Source organism: Vipera ursinii (assembly GCF_947247035.1).
Source record: "Vipera ursinii genome assembly, chromosome: 3".
In the NCBI taxonomy this organism is placed as follows: domain Eukaryota; kingdom Metazoa; phylum Chordata; class Lepidosauria; order Squamata; family Viperidae; genus Vipera; species Vipera ursinii.
Genome location: NC_139516.1, coordinates 72,753,415 through 72,765,638, shown reverse-complemented (window position 1 = coordinate 72,765,638; position 12,224 = coordinate 72,753,415). Strand labels below are relative to the sequence as shown.

At 37.5% G+C, this 12,224-nt stretch overlaps 1 protein-coding gene across 1 annotated transcript in view; it reads right to left on the bottom strand.

Annotated features, from left to right (window-relative positions):
* LOC310639069 (serine/threonine-protein kinase TNNI3K) overlaps window positions 1-12,224 on the bottom strand; it is a gene marked incomplete at both ends in the record, with an annotated part of 213,262 nt that overhangs the window by 139,250 nt on the left and 61,788 nt on the right. The window contains 6 exons of the mRNA XM_083360468.1: window positions 3,363-3,419; window positions 7,526-7,612; window positions 9,429-9,578; window positions 10,033-10,127; window positions 10,858-10,962; window positions 11,067-11,211. Coding sequence (XP_083216594.1) covers window positions 3,363-3,419; window positions 7,526-7,612; window positions 9,429-9,578; window positions 10,033-10,127; window positions 10,858-10,962; window positions 11,067-11,211 — 639 coding nt within the window. The remainder of the gene's footprint in view (window positions 1-3,362; window positions 3,420-7,525; window positions 7,613-9,428; window positions 9,579-10,032; window positions 10,128-10,857; window positions 10,963-11,066; window positions 11,212-12,224) is intronic.

The window sequence follows — 12,224 nt, the reverse complement described above, 5'->3', positions numbered from 1 at the left end:
CCTTTCCTTTTTTTCATTTTTCCATCCCCTTTGTGATACTGTGATGCTACTATAATCAAAGCAACATGAAACAGATTCTTATTTCATTCCTTACTGATAATTCAGTTTCACGGATGTAATGTAGCAATGCTTCTCCATTTCAACACACATGCATATGTGCACACACACACACACACACACACACACACACACACACACACAGTAAAAATGAGGAAGGGAAGAGAAGAGAAGCTTTGCACAACTCTGATGAGGGGATAGGAAAGGAAGCAGATAACGTTTCATTCAGCCTGGGCAGATATGGAAAGGAAGCTCACGGGAAGATGTAAGGGTTGAATGGAGCAGGAGGATTTAGGGGTGAGAATAGTTTTATTAAAGGGCCATTGCTAAAACAACTTCAAGATTATATGTTTTTTGAAAGTAACTGTTGACCATCAGAGAACATAACAGATGAGAAACCCAGGATGAATGGCTGCATAAGGTGGCAACCACTTATAGCAATGATGGTGAACCTTTTAGAGACCAAGTGCCAAAACTGCGGCCCAAAACCCACTTATCGGGTGCCAGGTGGGTGTGGCCTATTGGGTGGGTGTAGCCAATTGGGTGAGCATGGCCCATTAGGTGGGTGTGGCTGCGGTGGTAATGGCAGACTGGATGGGACTAAAAAGTTCAATCAATTAATTCCAACTTTGCGAGATCTTTTTCCCCCCCACAAGAAGTTGAAATTGATTGATTGAACCTTTTTTTTGCACATGGCGGCAGAGGCCTAAAGGGAAAAGGTTTTATAAAAGCCAGCTGAAGGCTAGGACTGGGGCAACGGAGAGCAGAGGGCTCTGCATGCCACTTGTGGCACGCATCCCATAGGTTAGGCACCATGGACTTAGGGTTAGGGTTAGATCACCATGAACTCGGAGAGCAAAATGGACATCACCAACAAAGTCGGAGTGCTTGGGTATGGTTAGGAGGGCACTTACTTTTCTAGGCTGCCCTATCTATGTTTCCTGGTAAAATACATGGGAAAATCCCATTGGAGGAAAATTTCACTTAGGGTTAGGGTTAGCTCACCATGAACTCACAGAGCAAAATGGACATCGCCAACAAAGTCAGAGTGCTTGGGTATGGTTAGGAGGGCACTTACTTTTCTAGGCTGCCCTATCTATGTTTCCTGGTAAAATACATGGGAAAATCCCATTGGAGGAAAATTCCACTTAGGGTTAGGGTTAGGTCACCATGAACTCATAGAGCAAAATGGAAATCATCATTTATTTATTTTTTGCACACGGTGGCAGAGGCCGAAAGTGAAAAGGTTTTATAAAACCCAGTTGAAGGCCTAGGACTGGGGCAACAGCGTGCGTGCCAACAGAGAGGGCTCTGCATGCCACCTATGGTACACATGCCATAGGTTCGCCACCACGGACCTATAGGAAGGGAATATTACATGTCAAATAGTGCAGCTACATCGAGCTGGGGCTTGTACTGGAATGGAACAAATTGCTGAAGACCATCCACTGTGAACATCTTATGAAGCGATGGTGGAAAACCAGGCATAAGTTATGTTTTCAATGGGCTAAGAGTGGGAGGAAGAGGACTTTTTCTGTCCTGCACTCAGAAAATGATGACCGGAATACATTGGGGATGAGCCAAGCAGAAAGTATAGATTCAGTCCTGTGTTTGATTTCAACAAAACTCAAAATATCTGAGTCAGTTTTATTTCGGAAAGTTGTGTAAAATAACCTCTTAATGACTTGACTGGAATGTCATACTTTATGCCAGGATCAGCTCTGGAATAGTTTCTTGATCTGAAAGGGTTGTATCTTGTATGAGAGATCAGAACTGCAGAGTTCAATTAATACCACACCCCAAAGCAAATTATTAAACTGCAGGTAGTCCTCAACTTACAACCATTCATTTAACAACCGTTCAAATTTATTATGGTGCTTAAAAAAGGGACTTATGACCGGTCCTCACACTTAAAACTGTCATAGCATTCCCATGGTCATATGATCGTGATCTGGGTGTTGGCAACCATCTCACATTAACAATAGTTGCAGAATCCCGGAGTGAACATGATCATCATTTGTGATCTTCCCAGCTGACTTTCAACAAGCAAAGCAATGGGAAAGTTGACAGGGAAAGCTGCAAATTGTGATCACATGATGTCATCTAAATGACTTGACAAAAAGGGTCATAAAATCAGGTATGGCCATGTAATGCCTCAGTTAAGACCATACATTTTTGAGTCCCAATTGTGGTCATAAGTCGAGGACTGCCTGTTAAGATATTTACTAGCTGGAACAGTGAAGTGGATAATGGACCAGAACACAATGGGTAGTTTGATTCATTGGGGAATGCTGTCTCCTGCATGGGATAATCTATGTTATCATTGGATGCTGGGTATAAAAAGGGGTGTTTTCTTTTTTCCGCCTTTTTCTTCTATGTTCTCTATATGCTGTTCTGTGATTTACCTGGTGATTTACCTCATGATGTAGTGATGTGCTTGACTATCTTGCTTGGTGTATATATAGATGTAAAATATATTTATTTATATAAAACTAAGTATGTGTCAGCATCTATGACTTCATATGGACACTGCTGCAAAATTTCGACACCGCCTGTGTTCTGAATTTGAGGGAGACCAGGCTATTTACCCTATCTGAGCCACAAACATGGTGGCAACAAAGAGATGCTACTTTGGGGGTCTCCTTGTTGCTATGTAGCAAGCCTCCAGAGTTTTGCCTTCCAGGACGGTTTTGAGTCTTCACTATTTCTTGAAATTATTTGAAGTTTTGTGTCAACACAACACAGAACAGCCAAATTTGACTTTTTTACCATCAAAACTTGCCCAAATCAAATTCAACAAAATTGTAATAAAATACATTTTCCATTTTGGCCTCATCTCTGGTGTTACCAATTTTCAATATCGCTGAGCTTTAGTTGCTTAGGTTTCCTGGCTTATTTTTGATAGCATTTTTGTATCTTAATAGCTTCCTTATTGGGGGGGATTGTAGAAAAAAATGGCAGCTGAATTTTTCCCCCTGTTATGGAGCTGTGGCCAAGACTCTGCCTGTTAAATTTCTTGCAAGCTCTCAAATACAGGGAAGATCTGAATGAAAAAGCTGGCAAGCCTCACTTAAGGAACAGATTGTGTCAATAGTATCCCATCCAAGATAAAAATGCTCAGTAATTCCTTCACTGATTTAAGTATGCCTGTGGACATGTTGGATGAAACTTGTAGCCTTAATAAAACTTCAGCATGAAAAAAAGCTATAAAGATTAATAAGCCAGCTTCTCAAATATTTACCCTACCTACAATAGAAGTATTTTTGGTAAGATATTAAAAATAAAATACTTAGTAATCAAAATACCTTTGGTCATACTTTTAATCTTCCCTAGAGGAGAAGGAACTGACACATATGATCCGTCTGAAATTTTAAAAAGAAAATAAAAGTTACAAGCGTTAACAAAACATGTATAATATTTTACATAATTTTATTTTAACAAATTAAACCATACAGTAATTATTTACTCATGCTTTGAAAAGACATGATGTCAGTCAAAAAAATCAAAAGATATATGCAACCCAAAGATTTAGTGTTCTACAAAAGCAAACTTTTAGTCCTATGTTCATGTTGATGTTACATAGAAATATTTTGAGATTCGCCAAATGAACCCTAATTTATATTTTAGATGATCAAGATTTGGTTTTAATGAGATTTAGATAATACAGATGACCTATTAACAAGATTCAAAGGGCTGGTTTTAGCCATTTTAGATAGCAAACACTGAAAAAAAAGTTGACTGTATTCTAAGTTTATATTAATTGTAATCAAAAGTACAGATGATCCCAAGAAATAATCATATGTAGTTTGAAGAAGAAAGGCATTTCAATCTGTCTGCTTGAATTACTTGATGTATTACATCAGGTAAAGGAAACCTTCTAGACCAGACATGTCAAACACAAGGCCCAGGGGCCAGTTCCGGCCCGCAAAGTGGTTTCATGTGGCCCACGAAGCCATCCTAGAAACAATGAGGGAACGGCTCCCATTGCCTTGACCCTGGCCCAGAGACCCTCCTTCTGCCAGAGACCTTCAGATCTGTCCCACTCCTGCCCAGGCCCCCATAGGCACCCTTGATGCGAATGATGTAGAGCTGGCCATGCCCACCCAGTAGGCCATACGCACTCTAGCCACGCTCACCCAGTAGGCCATATGCACTCTAGCCACTCCCACCCAGTAGGCCACGCCCACCCTGGCCATACCCACCCGGCCCCTTGAGGGCAACCGCAATGCTGATGCGGCCCTCAATGAAATTGAGTTTGACACCCCTGTTCTAGACAGTGTCAGTGACAGAAAAGTATTATAGGCCCTGAACAGCTCCCTCACTCTGATTACTTCAGAAGAAAATCTCATGTCATACCACTAATTTGAGAGGTTTCAAGATTACAATCACTCTCTAATGAGAAGAAAAATAGTAATTTTACTGGGTGCTTTTTCATTAACTGATTTACAAGAAAGCACCTGACATTACAGCAAAAAAAACAAAACAAAACAAAAACAATCTACAGGATAGCAGTGTTCCAATATCTCAGGTGTTGCCACAAAGAAGAGGGAGTCAAGCTATTCTCCAAAGCCTCTGAAGGCAGGAGAAGAAGTAATGGATGGAGACTAATCAAGAAAAGAAGCAGCCTAGAACTAAGGAGAAATTTCCTGAGAGGTAGAACAATTGATGAGTGGAACCACTTGTCTCCAGAAGTTGTGGATGCTCCAATACTGGAAGTTTTTAAGAAGACATTGGACAACCATTTGTCTGAAATGGTATAGAGCTTCCTGCCTGAACAGGGAGTTGGACTAGAAGATCTCCAAGGTCCCTTCTAACTCTATTATTCTGTTATTATTTAGTAATGAAGGTTGTTCCCAGAACACTTGGGTGAGTCTCATTAATCATTCATTTAAAGTAGGATTTTATGAACCACACTTCTTGTAATCATTATTTACAAGACAGGGTTATCTATCTAATAGATTCAGAGTCTGTGAAGGACATTCATTGGCTAATTTTCAATATACTACAACTGGCTCTGTTAAAATCAATTTTAGAATAATCCACTGATTACTTCAGAATTAAGACTGGATTAGCTATTGTTCCTGCATTAGATATTTTCTTAGTAAAGTTTATAATTTGAGCTTGGTATAATGGAAATTAATTTGTTTTAAGCAAAGGTTTCCTGGCTAATACTTTGTACTTTATAAGTCTCTCGTATAGCTTAAAGCACTAAATTTCTTCATACTGTGTGTGGAGAAATCTGCTTGGTCAGAAAGAAATAATAATAAAAAAATAGATATTTGAAACCAAATAAAAATGTCTACATCTGAATTCTAGTCACTCTTACGCTGCTTGTGATGGGAAACTAGAATGCCAGTGCGAGAAACACGAAAGAATAAAATCTAGTTGGATTGCACGGCTTAGGAATCCAAAATGGAGCAGGCACTTGACTAATCAATTTCAGCCACTCCAATGTCTCTTAATGGTAACATTATCTTCAAACAACCAAAATGATGCCTTTATACTTGGACATCACCGCACGGAGTATATAGAAATCACATTGGCTATATTAGTACTAAAAGGAGCTGGAGGACTTCAATTATAACATCAAAGAAATGGACAGGTGTTGACTGTGGAACAGGCCATGAACTGCTCATGTGAAATCTCTTAGTTAAGCTAAAGAAGAAAAAGACAACCAGTCAAGTTCCACAATATGATCTTGAACATATATCCATCCATTTCAAAGAGAGCATCAGGGATCTCTTTGAAGTTCTAAACTTTATTGATAGAGAAACAGAGGGATTGTGGAATGAACTTAAACAGGTTGCTAAGGATGAATGTGAAAAGAGATTGCCAAAATTTAAGAAAGATAAGAAAGCAAACTGGAATGTCAGAGCAAACTGCAGAAATTCTGTCTATACTATGGCTTCCTGACCTCTATATAATTTTATTATGAGGACAATGAGATGTTCTGGGATTCCTGTTTTTGTGCAGGCCATTGAATTCCATTGAACACTATGAAATGAAGGTTGGAGTTTAAAGAAGCAGGATAGGATAGGAAGAATATTTCTATTCTAATATTCTAAGAAAATTAGAGCCTCCTGCGAATACCATGGACAGCCAAGAAACAAACCAATGGATCATTGAACAAATCAGCCCAGAGCTCTCACTTGAGGCACACATGATCAGGCTCAAATTATCCTACATTGGACATATTATACAAAGACCCAGCTCTCTGAGAAAGGCTCTAATCTGGGGAAAGGTAGAAGAGAAGAAGAATATGATCAGATGCCAAGTGGACGAACTCGGTTACAGTGGCAATGAGTTGAAAGACTTGAAAGAACAAGTTGGAGACAAATCATTATGGAGGAAGTCTATCTATGTAGTCACTAGGAGTTGAAATTGATGAGGGCATATAATCAATCAATAAATCATATCATTGTTTATGATATATTCATCATTGGTTGCTGTTGAACAAACTTCAAATAATGGGCTGAAGCCAACAGTCATTACATGCAATACCCTTGAATTTTGAAATGCATAACAGGAAAAAAAAATCAGTCACAAAATGAATTTTCTCTTTTGGAATGGAACAATGGTTTACTTACAGTTAACCTTGATTCAGAGTTACTCAAGTTTATTGTCTGTTTCATATAGACTATGACATATAATGTCAATGGGACATGGTGAGACCTATTAGATCAGTGACTAAGCTCTGCTACATATACTGCTCAAAAATAAATAAAGGGAACACTTAAACAACACAATGTACTGTATTTAATAGTAGGATGTCTTATTTTCTGTTCTCTTTATTTTTTTGAGCAGTATATAATTGACAATTTACCTACAATTACTATAAGGGCATAATGCAATCAGAGCAGTCTCACCTTTTTTTGCTTATTGAAAGCAAAAGTCTATAATTGCTCATTTTCTGTTTAGTCATTGTAGGAGGGAGGGTAGTCAAATCTTACAGTGTACCTGACTGATTTTTTTACATCATTTATAGCTTCCATTTTCTTAGTTTTTCCTAGAATTTCCTTACCTTATGAACTATTGGCAATCCTATTTTTATTCACTTAGGACCTCGTTTCCTGAGCTTCTCTTATCCTCTCAGCCTACGGCCATCTGTAAAGCCCCTGGATTTCCTCTTCTGCCTTGCTATACTCTTATATTTCTCTAGCCTTTCCTCTCTTTCTCACTGTCTTGCTTGTTCTCCAGCTGTATTAAAATAGTCTCCTGCTAAGGGCCTGATCGCATCCTTCTCTCCTACCTTATTATTCCATCTGGCCCATAGGAAACTGATTAGGTTCTGCAGTCAGCAATGATGGCTGCTTATGCTATTAACTCTTGCTGCATTGTTTTGAGGCTGTTCACATTCACTGGCCTCACAGCTATCTAGATTTTTTTTGGGTGGTGGTGGTGGGGGAAACAAAGCAGCTATTAAGGTTATTTTTAGCCATGCAAAGTGAACAGTTTAACAACACCACACCTCCTCCAGGTAGAGAGTATTCATTACAAGGAGATTCATCCTGGGGTCTTTTGTAATGTTTCAAAAGGGTGACAATAGCATCGTGTCCTGAAAAATAGCAATTGCCATTAGAAGTACACAGAAGTACCACATTGCCAACAAAGAATCTGAGAAGGCAGTTCAAAAGTACATCATGAACTATCAAACAGTATTGCTGTTGAATAAAATGTTATCTTAGAATTTAAAGGCACTATAAAACATCTTATATTCTTGGATACATAACACATACTATTGCAGTGACCTAATTCATTCATAGTCACATACAGCTGGTCCTTGACTTGCAACAGTTCATTCAGTGACCGTTCAAAGTTACGACGGCATTGGAAAAAGTGAGTTATGACCGTTTTTCACACTTATGACCATTGCATCTTCCCCATGATCATGTGATCAAAATTCAGACACTTGGCAACTGACTTGTATTTATGATGGTTGCAGGTCAGGTTTTGCCACCTTCTGACAAGCATAGTCAATGGAGAAGCCAGATTCACTTAACAACCATGTTACCAACTTAACAACTGCAGTGATTCACTTAACAACTGTAGTAAGAAAGATCGTAAAATGGGGCAAAATTCACTTAACAAATGTCTCACTTAGCAACAGAAATCTCAAATGTGGTCAGAAGTTGAGGATTTCCTATAACTCTGAGAGAAAACACACATGCATATACAAACACACACTCTCATATTGTAAGGCATTACATTCTTTTAGGATAGACATGTCAAACTCACAATATCACATGATGTCGCATGACGTATCGGAGCTTTTTCCCTATTGACAGCAATAGGGTAGGCACAGTTTCATCGTTACGCGTCCGGCCCATGGGCCAGCAGTTTGACACCCTTGTTTTAGGATGTCTTCTTTATAAGATTTTTTTTAAAAAAAGTAACATTTTTTCCCAAAAAATATATATATTGAATGTTTTAAATATTATAATTTTGTTTAACCTGACTGAAATCTTGCTGAGAGAATATGTAAATTAGTCAAGTGATAAGAAACTGGCAGTTCATTAAAAAAATCATAAAAAAGGTTATTTCTAATGTAGTATAAAGCTAAATGATCATGGGCTGAAATGCATTTATAAGCAACCTAGGGTTCACTCCAAATGACATGAGATTACAATCTCAGATTTATAACCTCTAAAAATGTCACACTCAAGAATGGCTGTTGATGACTTCAAACTGAATAGAAGCTTATGTGAATTTGGGCACATTTTCATGTCAAAATATATTTTGGCTCAGCGATGCATAAGCATGAAGGAAACAGCTTCCAGAACTCGACAATTTTTTAGATGAGTTTGGAGGAAAAAGAGAAGTAGAAATGAGGCATTATCAGACAAGACTTGCAAAATCTGTAATATGCAGCCTTTTTGCAGGATTTCTGCAGGAAATCAAGGATAGCTCTGTCTGCTTCTGTCCTTTGCAATAGAACCAAAGTTTCTTTCCACATAAAATCAATAGTAGTCCTTGACTTCGTAATGAACTTCATAGATAACTGTACTGTAATGCTATCTGTGAAAACCTTGTTGAGTGATAATAGAGAAAAAAAAAGACTTAAAAAGCCTTGTCTATACTTTACAGATAGATATTGCCTTTTCTGAACTCAGGCATACAATTATGGATTTTTGGATTTTTATTTTATAGGTGTTGAGAAAGGTCAAAATTGAATTGGCGTGGAATTCAAGCTTTGGCTACCAGGTTAGCATTTCTAAGAGCATAAATCCAATACTTGGTGTTGTGCATTCTCTTAATGTCAGAAGGACATGCATATGGACAGCCGTTTTCAAAAGATTACTAAATTGTTCTGCTTTTCTGATTTGTAATGCCTTCTTGTTAATGCACAAAGAAGAGTACCCAAATAATACTACCTTTTTCATAGGCCCACATCAAACAGGTCTGTTCATCTTTCTCACCGCTGGACCTGCTGGAATCAGAGGCTACTAGATTCATATCAGCTCCATTGTCCAGTAAAAATTGGACAAGGCGGATATGGCCATGATAGCAAGCAGAATGTAGCCCTGGAAGACGAGCAGGAAGAGGATAAAAAAGCATTGTTATAAGAAAGATTTTCATAACAATATAAAGGGCTACAGAATAACAAAATGGATTTAAAGGGTGTAAGAAAGAGGAGTAGGCTTGTTTTAGCTGAGCTTGATTTCAGTTCATTATGTAGATAGGTGCTACTACCACAGTGTCTTTTGAACTTCCCAGCCTAGTCTACTCTCCTGGAGAAGATTGATTTAAGCCTGGAATGGACTTCAGCATCACTGCCTGTCAGGGAATGTATGCATCTATTGTTCAGGGACAGTTGCATAGCTTTTGCATTCATACTTCTGTGAATGTTAATTTTCTGGAGTAATTATTGGCTGGTCTATCACAGAATAGTTCTTATAATCATTGCTTTAGATCACATACATTTTCTTTCCTTAGTTTTTGCACAGACGTAATACAAACTGATTCTTAGTAATTTACCTGTATGTCCATCTCTGCCCTGATGATTGAGACTCATTACATTCTGATCAAGAAGAAACTTCACCAGTTCTATGTTCTTGCCATAGGTACATGCACTGAATGAATTAGAATATTCAAAAAACCAAAACAAAATCAAATCAGTTATTGAGAATATTTAGTCAATAACGTATAAGAAATATAAATATATAAGAAATAATAAATTTACATTAAAGAAATGAATCCTTACTCCCAAATCCCTCTATTTAGCCATGTATACAAAAAGATTGATTGAAATAAGCAATTCTTTGAAGAAAAAACTAGCTTCTGATTTTTGCATAGTTTTACCCATAGATTTCTACTGCATTTTAATATACACCAGTAAACTCTAAAAAAGGTAATCATATAAAGTTTTAAAAAATACAAATATCTTCAGAGCGTCTGCGTATATTGCTGATGCAATTCTAATATTGTGAAAACCTGTTGCTTTTCATCTGCTTTGTAAAAATTACTTCTGGTTTTTGTTTTTAAGTTCTGGGTATTGTCCTTGTGTTATTTCATTGCTTTATAGCTTTGGCCATCTAGAATTTTTCCTAATGCTACTTGCTACAAATATGACACTCATCAAATGTGTTTTGTAGCAGATGCATTTTGCAGCATGGATACAATAAATAAGACTGCAGAAATGAAAGCTTGGGAATGAGACCTGGTGAGTATCCCAGGAAAAGGAGATAAAATTGGGTTTTCAGTAACATTTTGAGTAGCCAATCAAATATCTCACAGACAGAATGATTCGGTAATTTTTTGACGTGGAGAAAGGGGAAAAAAATAAAAAATAAAAGAGAATACCTATGAAAGGCAGTTTCACTAAATATATTTTCCTTCGTGAGACTTTCTGTTCCTGAAAGTTGGATTAACTCCTTTACAACTTCAAATTTTCCATTGTAGCAAGCCCTAGAGAGAGAGAAAAAATTATCAAGACACTGTTTTAGTAAAGAAAAGTGGAAATTAGTGCACACTAAGGGGGAAAACAAAGCTATGGATCATTTGTTACTCACAAATGTAGTGGTGTGTCCCCATAAATGTTAACCACATGGGATTGGACTTCAAAATTACTTTGGAGCAAGAACTTGACAATATCCTGATGTCCAAATCGAGAGCAGAAGTGGAGAGGAACATGGTCTTCATTGTCTTGAGCATTCACTACCATTCAATCAAAGGAGGAAGAAAAATTGGTAGCTATAATTAAAGCAAGCTTTTTCATGGATCATGGATGTGATGTATAGATTATGAAATTTCATTGGAAAGGAACAGAATCGGACAAACTCAAGTGGCCTTCAATCAATTTGACCCCATAAGGTAGAAATACACGTCCACTGATTCCTCACATATTTTTGTTCAATCCATATGAAAACTCACCCAAAGATCAGCAAATAAAAGAACACAACTTTTAATGCAGTTAAAAGACCAGTGAACTAACCATAAAAATATAATGGAAAGCAAGCACATACACGACCAAATTAAAATCATGAGCAATCTGTGCATTTAAATGAAAGCGTTCTAAATCAAGACAGTTGATTTAGAACAGTTAAGCAAAACTAATTTATCTGAGAGAGAATTTCCTCTTTGGGTAAAAAGGAAATATTATCTGACCCAAAACCATGATAGGAAGTTCTCTCTCTAGCTGCTGATCCAGAAGAGGGAAATCTTCAACCCAATTGAGCTACAACAGAGCAACCACATAGAAACCTGAAGCTGTCCTTCAAAGATCCATCCAACTTAGTGAAGTTGTTTGGAACTTCAGGGGACTGCACCTCTCTTTCTATTTTTCCATTTTCTTTTCCATTAGTAGGAACAATTTATTGCCATTTAGTGTCCATAATGATACTTCATGAGATGCAAAGGGCTCTGTGACAGTTTCATACAGCTGGTTTGGGACTGAAATATAAAAATAGAACAGAAACAATGCTCTGTTCCCAGGCTTGGGTTTAACTGTGATTGTAATATATTGGTGGGGCATCTTTTGTAGTTTTATATTATTTATGGTTGCAGCTGTTTTAGTCTGCATTGCCTATTTATGTGGGTTTAAACTGTTTTAATTGTTTTTACTTTTTTTGTAAGCCACTCAGATTCTTCTGGGCATAACACATCTAATATATTAAATTTAATTAAATTTAAACCCAGAAAAGCTATCCTGTATTGGCCTTCTCTTATCT